This window comes from Lucilia cuprina, chromosome 2, assembly GCF_022045245.1.
Source record: "Lucilia cuprina isolate Lc7/37 chromosome 2, ASM2204524v1, whole genome shotgun sequence".
NCBI lineage: Eukaryota > Metazoa > Arthropoda > Insecta > Diptera > Calliphoridae > Lucilia > Lucilia cuprina.
In genome coordinates, this window is record NC_060950.1 from 21893303 (window position 1) to 21907492 (window position 14190).

General features: G+C 29.4%; 1 protein-coding gene across 1 annotated transcript; it reads left to right on the forward strand.

Annotated features, from left to right (window-relative positions):
- The first annotated feature begins 11875 nt into the window (after window positions 1–11875).
- On the forward strand, window positions 11876–13428 carry LOC124419458 (uncharacterized protein DDB_G0290685-like). Its single transcript, XM_046949061.1, has 3 exons — window positions 11876–12190; window positions 12242–12379; window positions 13399–13428. The coding sequence occupies exons 1-3, from the start codon at window positions 11876–11878 to the stop codon at window positions 13426–13428; spliced, it is 483 nt and encodes a 160-aa protein (XP_046805017.1).
- The last annotated feature ends 762 nt before the right edge of the window (window positions 13429–14190 follow it).

Below are 14190 nucleotides of genomic sequence, written 5' to 3' on the forward strand. Positions count from 1 at the left end.
GCCATATCCATGGAAAATATGGAAGTGGTTTTTTGGACCGACTTTGTCCTTTACATTGATATTAACTAATCCCGTGGAGAGAAACGAGCTCAATCATAAAAACTCTAAAAACACAATATTGAAACTGACATGACAGACTATGGATTAAACTATAGACAAGCTATAGACTAGACAATAGACTACACTATAGACTACACTATAGACTACACTATAGACTACACTATAGACTACACTATAGACTACACTATAGACTAGACTATAGACTACACTATAAACTACACTATAGACTACACTATAGACTACACTATAGACTGGACTTTAAACTAGACTATAGACTAGACTATAGACTAGACTATAAACTAGACTATAGACTAGACTATAGACTAGACTATAGACTCGACTATAGACTAGACTATAGACTAGATTATAGACTAGACTATAGACTAGACTATAAACTAGACTATAGACTAGACTATAGACTAGACTATAGACTAGACTATAGACTAGACTATAGACTAGACTATAGACTAGACTATAGACTAGACTATAGACTAGAGTATAGACTAGACTATAGACTAGACTATAGATTAGACTATAGACTAGACTATAGACTAGACTATGGACTGACAAATGAATTATGAGAGGAAAATCTTACTGGATTAGTGTTTGATTAATTAGTCCTGTTGATAAGTTGTTAATCAGTTTTAAACTAGTGTAAATCTTCCTATTAAAATGAATTACATTCGGGTAATTTATTATTTTCAAATTTAAATTTGTCTTAAAAGCACTTAAGTTATATACCATATTATAGAATTTTTTTAACAATATTTAACTTTTGGGTGGGCAAATAATTTGTATATCTAACTTTTAAACAATCACAAATTAAAGTCAAAATTTACGATTTCAAATTTATAAAAATCTTTTGATCAAAGTTATCAAAATATTTTCTTAACCATCTTCAAAGCACTTTTAAACGAAATCGATTTCAAACGTTTATGGAAATAACAAATTTTTACAAATAAAAATACCAATATGATGATAAAAACACAAAAGTCCCCCGTCGAGATGAAAAATGCCCTTTAAGAATGGAAAAAAATATATCTTAATAATTATTTAGTGTGAAAACTTAAATAAGAAAATATGCAACAGGCACTTTTGGATTGATTTTGAAAAATAAACTTCAATTATGAATTTCTTAATTAATTTATTTTCTATATACAAAAAGAAAACAAACACAACACAATGTAGAAGAAAGACCAAAGGCTTCCTAAACTATAAATCCATGATGCACTTGGGTTTCATCTCCATGGTGTGTTTAACATTAACTTTAGTTAAAATAACAAATTAAAGTGTTAATTTTAAATAAATATAATGCATTCTTCAAACCATGCACTCACTCACTGCCTGCAACCAACTCAATTTACATATGTGATTAAGGAAAATAAAAGAGGAATAAATGACTTCATGCACTACGAGTGTAGGAATTCTACAAAAGCACAGCAGGTGCTCCACAATTATAAGATCATAAACTAAAGTGTTAAAAACAATAAATGAATTGATGAAAAAAAAATCTAATTGAACAATTTTGTAGAACATGAAGAGCCGATAGATAAACGTACTTCGTCGATCATTCTCCAAATGAGTTGAGTTATTGTTTGACTTAATCGTAACAATATTTTGTATTGAAAACGAGCGAATTGTTTGTTTTCTAAATATGAAAATGGAAAATTTGTTCAAGTGTTTGATTAATGTTTGGCAAGAGGAAATATTTATAGATCGAAAAGGAAGTCAAATTTATTCAACACAAATATTTTACACATTCCATTGCGCATTTTTTTAAGAAAATTGTAATGAATTAGTTAGAGTTCTTTAAGGAAAATTTTCTATGATGAACTCACGAAATTTATGTTGAATAAAGATATTTTGTGAAAAATTGTATTTATAGTTTAGTTCACTAGACAGTGGGAAAAGAAATAAACATGCCTGGTACCAAATTGACACCAAGGTGTTTGTAATTTTTCAATAACATCAACTGCCAAAATATATACATACATACAACAACACTCATTTTCGAATTCTTAATTTTATACACTTCTGGTGTCTAAATGTTAACAAACGTGGTAAGCTCACTATTGACAACGGATTGTTTGTCAACAATAGCTTATATTTTGACAACGGATGTTATTGAAAAATTTTAAACTACTACGTTTGTTGGCTTAATATTTCTCAATTTCTATATCAACTAAACTTTATACAGAAAATATGTGTGATTCAGATAACAACCCATCACTACACCACTACGGTGGGGAGGGTATTATGCGTTTGTGCTGATGTTTTTGACGCCCTAACCCCACCTTTAAGTACACAAATCGGCTCAGAATCACCCAGGAAAACTAAAACGAATAACATTTATCACAACTTCAAAAGTAGCAATTTGTGAATTTTTCACCTCTGTGGAAATCACAACTTCAAAAGTAGGAATAAGTGAATTTTTTTACCTCTGTGGAAGTGATGTTTAATGACTTCCAAAGCGAAAATTATTCTATTTTTACTATATTAAAGATATTTTTTTTTGTTCTTAATGATAATGATATTTAAGTGAAAATAGTTGTAATTTCACTCTCGAATAGCTTCCAAAAAAAGAGCATACAAATTACTTCTAAAGAATGACTTCGGAAGTAGTGAATTTGGAATCATATATGACAAGCATGTGTTAAAATTATCACTTTTCAGGTCTTTTTCATATCTGGCATGGAGTAAATTCTACTTCTTTTTCGCTTCTTTGGAAGTTCTTTTTAGTTTTGGTTGGCACTTTCGTCTGACGACAAAACTTTATAGATAATTTTCGAGATAATTTGATGAAATTTGGTACAAACTCTTCTTTTCAAAGACGAGGCCTATAGAAAATGGTTTAAATCGTTCCGTTATTTTGTAAAGCCCCATACAACCATATCAACTGAAGAGGGTTTTTTTGCTCTATGTTTGCTATGTTTAAAGTTCTTGAATTTCTACAAAAATCGACAAAAGGTAGTTTTATATAATTCTTTTTGGGGTCTGATCGGGACTCATTTGGCGCAATTCAACATACAAAATCGTTTTCAAAAATTATGTGGACGTAAATCTGTCTACCAAAATTTATAAGAATAGGACCATATTAACACCTTGATCCATATAACCTCTACTTTGAGAAAATACAAGTTACTTGTTTTTATTGTTCATATATTTTATTTAAAAATATTACACACCAATTAAAATACCTGCAAATAAATGTCTTTTTTAAAGGACATTTATTGTGGTAGATACTCTCTCCTTTTACAACCTTTGCAAATTAATATTCATCACTAAAAGTTTTTCCAATAAATAAGAAGGAAATGAAATGAAGAAAAAAAACGTAAATTATTTCTATGCGGTTAAAAGAGGCGACAAGGCATGAAACCGGCAAGTTTGAGTTTTTTTGTTTGTTTCTTTGATACTTACTAGTATATGAGTTCCAAGCATAAAGGATAAAGTTTAATTGGAAAACTATTTAAGTTTTTTTTCTACACCATTCATTTACATTTGTTGTTGGCTTTTTTGTCTATTTTAATTCATTACGAATGAACAACACCAACCAACATTTATATTCAAATTACTGACACATTTACAATGAAATGATTTCAAAACAGGTGAATAATGGTAATACGGATTGAAATATTATTTATTTAGGCAATAAAAAACAAATTAAGCTTTTTTATATAATTTGGTTAAAAGTTATTTTATCCAGTACCTACTGTAATTTTTCTATCATTGTATGTGTAAGAAATCCTATTAATTTTTTGTTTGTCTGTCTTTTTTGCTTGTTTGTGTTTGGTTGGTATTACTTATGTACCTGTTCATTTTATGTTTTAGCAGAAATTATATCTTGTACTATTTGAAGATAAAGCAAGTAATAGTGATATATTTGTCTATGCCGAATCTTATATACCTACCATCAAACCTATTAAGACAAAACATGGGGGCTGTGCAACTTATATTGCCAGTTTTCAATGCCAAACAACCCTTATATATATTTTTTGTTTCTTCTAGCTCTTTCTGTTTGGACTCGATCGTGCCTTTAACAAATACACACAGACATGGTTAGATCGTCTTAGAATTTAATGAAAATCCAGAATATATATCGAGCCCTTTTCGCACAAAAGACAAAAACAAAATTTTACAGGAGAGCATTTATTTTAATTATCTTCGAAGTAGGACAAAGCATTACTCCAAAACTCCGTTAATAAATACTATTACATCTAAAATATGGGATGCAGTTTGTTTCGATTTTATATTGACGCTATATCCGATTTTTTGTCGCTTACGTCTTTTTTGCCGAGACAAATTTTTGATATATAAACAATGTTGAGGCGGTTACGTCTAAATTCTCTGTATAAAAAAATATTTTTTTGTATATCTTTATATAATTTGTATAAATCTGAAATTTAATAGTGTAATAAATACTTTTTTAAAGGATTTTAAGATCATCTAGTCAGTCTTTTTGTTGAAAACCGGATAGGTTCCGAACGTTTTGAGATAAAGTGATGAAATTCTCTAAAAATACTTATTGATGACAAATATTGTTTTGTGTTAATAATGGGCAAAAATGGTTCATGGTTTCACTTATCCTCAATACAAGTACCTCCCGGGAAATAGTCAAAACATTAATAAATATGTTGTTTATGTTGCAATCGCTATAAAATTTTCAAGAAGTCGGTTATATATACCTGTAATTTATGTTAGGAAGTATTACAGATATCAGGCAATATTTGACCCTAGCCTTCATATATGGATCCTATAAGACAATGATTTTTTCCATACAGAAAATAAGTTTACAGTTAATAAATCTTTCAAAAATTAAAAAGAAATTCTACAAAAAAACATTTGTTTTTGAAACTAATAACGCGTTTAAATTCTATATACCTCGGTCCACAATTGATCAAATACCTCATGAAAAACCATTCTGAAAAACACCCTGATGTCCACATTAATATCCATACATTATAGTACAATTCGACTTAAGTATATCGAATAAATAAGTAATAAGTAAATTGATTCATTAAGAGTCCATATACAGGTCCGCCTTCCGAAATCCACAAATTTACAACCAAATATAAGAGTTGGTTAAATGTAAATAACATAAATGTAATCTAATTAGTAATTAGTAATTAAATTTGTTCAAATTTTTCTATCAATTTAATATATTTTAAAAGAAAATTTAGAAGTAACCGACACCTTGCTGTTACAAAATTCATAAACAGAAAATAAATGTATACTTACTTCTTTTTTCTTTTTCTTGTAAAGTTGAAACCATTGGATCTATTGCTACGAAATTTCAGAGTTGATGCTAATAGACCTAAATTATCGATTTCAATAAAAAAAAAAAACGAAAATCGAAAATCAAGTCGCTTACGTCCATTTTGCAAAAAGGGCTCGATATGTATACTTTTGGAGTTCTTTGAACAACATTTTAATTTGTTACCAACGACATAACTAAATCAATATACATCCCATCTTTTATGATGATGGACACAACATCTTAGAGATTAAAATCGGATCATGTAATACTCGAACCAATGATTTTTCTGTGATCAAATAATAGAGCTTATTTTGAAGGTTGCACTCTATAGTGTACCAATCCTGACAGAATCTTACACTGCATATAGTTTTAAATATAAATGTAGAAAATTTTTGAGCATTAGCATGACGTACATGCCCACGCCCATTACGAAACACCAGAAAATGTCAAAATGTTTATGTACCAAAAAATCTCTCTGTATAAAATAACATGAAGAACATGAACTCAAAATACCATTAAGTTAAAAATTCTCCAGCACACAATTTACAGATACAGTCGAACGCCAAACAGTTGTTAGAATACTGTCTGAGGTTTAAGGTAGGCTAAGCCCGATATTCCTTCACAACTGTGTCAAAAACTGGGTTATTACTTGCACTTACAAAATCACTTACATTTTACACCGAATGAAACTGATATTTTGGAATTCCTTATTTGTAAGTACCTATTAAAGTAGTGATTTGTAAGCGAGCTTGGTAAGTACTTGCAACTAATGTCATAATCGTGTTCAAATAATGTGTTAAAATGCTAATGAATAGGTTTTGTTAGCTTTTTAACTCAATGCAAAAACAGAAATCTGTCTTTTCACAAGAAAGACAAAAATTTCTATGTATAATTGCTTCCTTGCTTCCTGGGCAAGAAGATACCAGTGACAAAGTTAAGTAATAAGGTGTAATACTCGACCGGAAATTAAAATGGAGACACCACATAGAGGATAGGATCAACACATCGATACGGGCGATATGCAGGAAAACTATAGGCATGAAATGGGGCCTTACTCGTTCTATGCTTCAATAATCAGACGGACTGCTTTAGAAAAAAAGTGCAACATCAAACTACTACAGGCAGTTTAGCGTACACGCTGCTTGGGTACAAGTGGTGCAATGTATACTACTTCAACTAAGGCTCTGGAAACGTTGCTAGAAATTTCACCTTTAGGAGAACTGGCCAAAAGCGGCGAACTGGCCAAGCAACATCATTGTATACTGGACACATTGGACGTTCCTGATCGCATACTAGACACTGAATATGTCGGAAACTTTGAAAGATAGAATGTCTTGTTAAAACAGAACTTTAGAACGAATACCAGTAGGAATCCGTGGGTCTGGGATTCTATATTGAAGATCCAGAATTAGAAATGTTCTACCGTTTACCAAATCGTAACACAAGCATCCAGGCAGAAGTTCGAGCAATAACGAAATGCGCTTACCGACAGCCAGAAGGCAATTAGGGCGATATCAGGTGATAGAATTAAGAACGTATTGAGTGGTAAGAAAGCAAAATGCAAAAGTATTTAGCGCAACAAAAGCTGATCTTAAAATATGGGTGAAAGAATCCCATAAGGAATTTTAGAATAATGAAATATTGGGTAGAACTACAAAGATTCTATGGAGTGGCCCTGATGAAAAATCATCTCAAAATGAGCATGAGTGCGACACAGGATTACGAGTACATCTATGTAAAATTGGACGTACAGGTTAAGACGATTGTAGAGCATATGGAGATGATAGTAAAATCCTGGAGCACTATTTTTGTCACTGCCTGACACTTGTCGAATTTAGATTCAAGTATCTTGGAAGTGATGTTATTCTGTAAATAACATTTCTGACTAACACTGATTGGAAGATTCTCAGGAATTACGCATAAAGGAAAAAGAACTCGAGGAAGTTGACATAACAAATGCAAACCAATTTGACGTATCATTTTTCCACACAGACTAGATTCATTTTATTCTGTGTGGACACAGGATTACGGTCACAACTATACAAAATTCCCGAGGTGTAGTTTTTTAGATAGCTTAAGTATACATCAGATGGAAATAAATAATTATATTAATTTCCTCCTTTTCTCTAGAAGTTAAAACAGGGATGGAAAAAGAGATTTTGTTTCAGTATAAAAAAATATTGCATAGGGTACTTTTTTGGATCGCAAAGTACTAAAATATTTTTTTTTTTTTGTTAAAAGTTTGTAATTTCTGAAATATATTTATATATATTCGATCTCAGCGCTGATTAATAAAAGCGTCTAACTTATATGAAACTTCTTCAAGTCGAATTTCATTGCTATATCGTGCTGCTAAAGCAGTTACGCTAAAGCTAGTTTCTGGAAGTCTACTTGTATGGGCGCTATTATTATGCGAAATTTCAACTGTCTAGCTCTTCCCGTGTTGTCCCTTACATGATTTCAACAGACAGATGGACGGACGGACATGGCTAGATCGTCATAGAATTTAATAAGGACCCATAATTTATATACTTTTATGGGCCTATGACCAATATTTCGATGTGTTACAAACCCCATCTTTTTTGATGGTGGGTTTACAAATTATTTTATCAGAGTATCACGGTACTTTTGCACATCAAATAGTATCAAAAAAAGTACCATCGTACTAATTATGCCATCCCTGAGTTAAAATACATATCAACACATCATGCCGCACTCGATCAAATGCAAATAGTGCCATTAAACCAACCAGATTGGAGACCATTATTTTAAAGTTACACAAACGACAGCTAAAGTGCATATTACTCATCTGGTATAGTGTAGCATAAATATCAAAATAAATCTGGAAAAAGTTTCTTTCAGTAATAATATGACTTTTTGTATGTAATTCTATTGTACTAAATATAAATACGAAACTGGAAATTGTTTTAATTTAGGGTTTTTTTTTTTTGTAATTTAATGCTGCAGTGCATTTTCTTTGAAAATTGTAAAAATTGATCTTAATCTTGTTTAAAATATGATAAAATATTAAATAATTTAGGAATTAAAAATATTTTTTTTCTAAAGTGAATAATACAGTTCATCATAAAATAATTAAAGAAGTCAGTACTGAAAAAAAAAATAATTTTATTTATATTCAATTTAAAAAAAATTCTCTCGTTAACCTAAATAACAAAATTTTATAGAAAAAAAATTAATTTTAATTATATTTAATTTCCTGAAATAAAAATGAAAGAAAATAATAAAACAAAACTAAATACACATTTAGCATTTTTTAAACACAACAATAAATTAGTTGCCTAAAACTCATAAATTCATACATTTATCAATAAATTAAATAAATTATTGCTGGTGTAAGTAAATTTATGATTTTCTCATTAAATTTATGATTTTCAAATAAATTACAAAACAGCAAATAATCATCATTCAGTATTTTAAATAGTAACAAAACAAATTAAGTGAGTTTTTTGTTTTCATGTTTAGCAGCTAATATAGTAAGTAAATAGTTGGAGTATATTCTGAATTGATTTTTTTTTTTTTTTTTTGTTTATTTGTGTAGTTTTAGAAAACAAATACTGATCAATAATGTTTATAGGAAAAAACCATTAAATACATCTTAAAACGTATGGCAGCATACAATCAACATATATATTCTGTTGCACGTTCACGTTTTATGCCGCATACCAAATAGAGAACTTCATGAATTTCAAAATATAAAGTTTAATTTATTTTTTATATATTAAAACTTTAAAAGTTCATGCAATTGTAAATTATTAGGGTTGGGTGAAACTTTTTTTATTTAAAAGAAAAAAAAAAACTTGATTTGAAATATATTTTAACAATAAATTTGTAATCATTAAGAAACTTATTATCCGGGAGTTGATAAAATTCGTATAAACCAGATGCTTTATTCGAGAAAATCACAAGTAATCACAAGCGTTACAAAGTTAATTGAGACTAGGGTATTCAATTATTGTTTTATTCGGTTTATTCGACAAATAATTATTTGAGGTTTTATGTATTTTATTATTCGGTTAATCGAATAAAAGGAAACTAGATGTTATTATTGTTTTTAACAATAATTTTCTTCATATTCATAGCTTCATTTGAAATTAATATTAATATAAATTTGGAATTCCATCTTCTGAAATTGTATGTCTTTTAAACTTTAAAGTCCTTTAACAGGAGCATAAGAGCTGATTATGAAAAACTGAATACACAGAGTTAATACTAATGGTCCACAGTTTCCTGTACGCATAGATTTTTTCATGTTTTAAAATAACTTTTGCACGGTTTATAAAAAAAACAAGTAGGAAAGTATAGTCGGGCATGGCCGACCATATGATACCCTAAACCATGAGTATATTTTTACAATTTTTACTTTTATAAAATTTTTATTTTTTGTAAAAAAACTTTTATGTTGAATATTACCATAATTCCAAAATATTTAAGCCATTTATTTACAATCGTAATTCAAAAAAAACAAATCACTCCTTAAATTTGTTGTCCTGGGGTTTATATTTGTAATCATAAAGTGCTTAACTTATAAAAAAATATTTTTAAAGTTAAATATTCAAAACAAGTAGGAAAGTATAGTCGGGCATGACCGACCATATAATACCCTACACCATGAGTATATTTTTAAAATTTTTACTTTTTATAAAGAAACTTTTATGTTGAATATTTTTCCAAAATATTTAAGCAATTTATTGATAAAAAAACTAAAATTTCTAAATGAGGCTTTATATAGGTCAAATTGGGCCGATCCTCGGTAAATTTGGGAAAAGGATATATTTTTAAATAACAGTTAGTTTTGTTGAGTTTCATTACGATACAAATGGTTACAAGTCAATTTTAGACGTTTAAGACATTTTTTGAAGGGGGGTTTGTATGGGGGCTAGGGTCAAATAAGGGCCGATCCTTACGAAAATCTGCAGTGTCATAAATACTTATGTAAAACTTATTTATGCCAATTTTTAGAGAGATAATAGAATATTTGACGTAATTATGGCATAAAAAGTTCAAATCGGGAGGTACGGTTGTATGTGGGCTAGGTAAAATAATGGACCGATTTCAACCATTTTCAATAGGCTTCGTCCCTGTGCCAAAAAACATGCTTGGTCCAAATTTCATCAAATTATCTTGAAAATTGCGGCCTGTACCTTGCGCACAAGGTTTACATGGACAGCCAGCCGGACAGACGGACGGACATGTCTTAATCGACTCAGAAAATGATTCTGAGTCGATCGGTATACTTTAAGGTGGGTATTGGACCAATATTTTTGTATGTTACAAACATCAGCACAAACGTATAATACCCTCCCCACTATAGTGGTGTAGGGTATAATTACATTTATGTACTTAATGTATTGATTTTTTTCCGGCAACATCCATTTTGGGGGCCACCCTAATGTATACAAGTATCAAAACAAAACAAAGTTTTATGTAGTCATTCTCCTTACCATACATATTCATCTTTGGAAAATGCATTAAAGGTCCATAATTGCTAAACAGCCATTAGTAAAATCGATGAAATTCAGCATAACTCTCTTCGAAATCTTTCCATTTAAATCCACCGAATTTTATGATCATCAGACCATCGATCGATTCTCATCAAAAGAGAGATTTTCGTGACGTATGGCAATTTCAAAAGACAAATAGATTGCTAGATCGTTTAAGAATAGTTTATATAAAATATAATAAAATTGGCTTAGATTAATCTTTAATAAGTACATAAATAAATATATTACTAATAGGACTGAGTATTTTAAATAATATTTGTTCATGGATTAAATATTAAAATTAAGTCTGTTTCCATCCTAATTACATTGTCTTCAATTTTAATATGCCAGTTCGTATGGAAAAAAACTTTTAATTGATATTTACTTTATAAAAACTTAAAAAAAAATTAATTAATTTTCTGTAAATATTTAAATATTAATTAATTAATCGTAAATAATTTTCTATTACAAATATTAATAATAGTACATTACATTCCTTCGATACAAATTGTTATCTGAAAATATCTTTTAAAATATTTATTATTTTTTTGAATATTCAATATTCCAGATATTTTAAAATTTGTTTAATTTATTTAAGATTTTATTGCAATTGTTATATTTTTATTTATTGCAATTGTTATAAGTATTTATATAACATAAAATTTTCTAAAAATTCAATTGGTTACAGTAACTGTGACTTTAACTGTTTATAAGTATATATTGTATTTAAAAGACTTATTTTTTCAAGATATATTTATAAATAAAAGTAAAAACGGTTTTAATTTTAAAATTTAATAAAGATGAAGTTATCCATTGCAATAGGCGTTTTAACAGTTTTAACTGTTGTTTGTTCTTACCCCCAACGAAGAAGCGAACATAACAGTAACACTCATCCAGAAACTAATTCAATAAGTGGGAACGGTGATAATCCAGTATTGTTCTTGAATAGTGATCGCTATAATGGAGTCGAACACAACTTTGAAGATTATCACAAAGAAAACTCTAAGAAAACGGAGGTAAAAGATCTGAAGATAATGTTTATAATAAACCCATTAAAAGAATGTCGGGAATAGTTCCAAAAAAACAAGATTCGGGAACTATTAAGGATAATGACAAAGATTTAAAAGTGCAAAACAGAAGAAGGGAGAAGAGAAAAGCTGAGGATGAAGATGGTGATGTAAATAACAAAGATGTAAATGAAGAAAAACGTGAAAATAAGAATGAAGTGGATATAGATGAAGAAACTAACCAAGACAAAGATGAGAAAAAAGACAAGAGTTCAAATGATTACAACGTTTCAGATACTTACAGAAATGAAAATCATGACATTAATAATGAAGTTCAAAATAATAAGGAAGACAAAAATAACAAAGACGTATTTATGAAAAAAGACACGAATAAAAATTATAATGACGAAGACGAGAAGTATTTGGATGATTATTACCATGATGGTAATGATAACAAAGACGAGGAAGATAAGAATAAAGACACCAATTCGAATGATACCAAAGTTGCAGATCCAAACAACAATGATGATGGAGCTCAAAAGATTCTGAATCGATCGGTATACTTTAAGGTGGGTATTGGACCAATATTTTTGTATGTTACAAATATCAGCACAAACGTATAATACCCTCCCCACTATAGTGGTGTAGGGTATAAATATTATTTTCACTTCTTTTACTTCAATTCCTTGTTTAGTTTTTTATCAAATACTAGAAATTATTCCTGTTTATGTGAAATGCTTTTCTATATAAAGAAATTACTGTTTTTAAGATTTCCAACGAATTCTAGAATTCATACGTTCCATTGAACACTAGTTCAACTATAACTGTTGCTGAAAACTTATTAAAAATACTTAAGAACACAAAATCGACACAATTTTGTTTCTATTCTCCTTTGAGCTTAGCACCTATACAAAGCACGACCAACCCCCGTCCCCTGAATTTGGGTTATGTTTTATATTTATTAAGTTTTGGGGAATCGTCACATAATTGATCACTTCTTAAGAAGTCCACTCAGAAAATAACATAATTTGTTACAGAACTGCAATATATAAAACTAAATACAACATTAACTAGTTTTAAAGAAACTAAAATCTCTTTGTCAAAAATAAAGAGATTCATTCCATTATTTACATACCCAGCAAAAACTGGATAATGGCTTTCAATTGTAATTACTTACCTAACAACATACCTCTCAATTACTACTAGATATCGACTGGATTACATAGAAGTAGTCTAATAAGGTCTTACTAATAATGTATTATATAAATACTTTCTAATTCATTAGTCATCTTGCCAGTAAAAATATAAAAGCTGTATACTTTTTTTATGCGATTTACAATGAAAACTTTTTCTAATTACTTGTAATCGTTTATGGTAAGTACTTGTGTCCAATGACATCACCGTGTTAAAATAATAACTTAAAATGTTATTGTGTAAGTAAATTTTAGCATTTTAACCACTTACATGGCAATGAAAGTTTTTACTGGGATAATATTATATTGATAATAGAATAACAACTTCTTGTTGTTTGGCGGTAATCAAAAAAAAAAAAAAAAAAACTGGTTATAAATTCCAGTTGGAAATTTCATTAATACGTCTTAAGTAAATATCTCATGACTTGTCAGAGACGGTGATGAATTCGCTGAATTTGTCACTTCCTGACATTTTCAAATATTTTGTCGAATTTCCAAAAGACAAAATAGATGAATGTAGGTAAAATTTTTGATGACTTATACAATAAATAATTGTCGTTAAACCACAACAATAACTTCCGTTGTCAAAGTATGTACAAATAGTTGTCAAACCAACAACAAAAATATAGAAAATACTTAAAAACAACATAAACTGTTTTCTGAAGGGAAATTTGTATGAGCGATAGGGTTAAATGAGGACCGATTATTACAAAAATTGGCAGAGTCATTTAAACTTCTATAAAACTAAGTTTGGCCGATTTTTGTTGACATACTAGAAAGAATTTTTAACATAATTATGAGCCCCATTCGGTGGTACGATTGTATGGAGGTTGATTGAAATAATGGACCGATTTCAAACATTTGACTTGGCACACAGACAGACAGACGCACGGCCATACATAATTCTATTCTGACCCGATTGGTATACTGTAGGACAATATTTTTGGGTGTTACAAACATTACCACAAATGCTTAATACCCTCTCCACTATAGTGGTGTAGGGTGCAAATATATATGACGTTATTACTTCGGAGTGAAAACGTTTCGAAATGACAACAATGCATTGTTGTAACAACAACACAGCAGTATCAATATGTTAAGAAAACTCGATAAACTCTTTTCTGACAAAGGATTTTATCAATTTCGTTACTTTTCTACCGGTTTTTTTCGCCCTG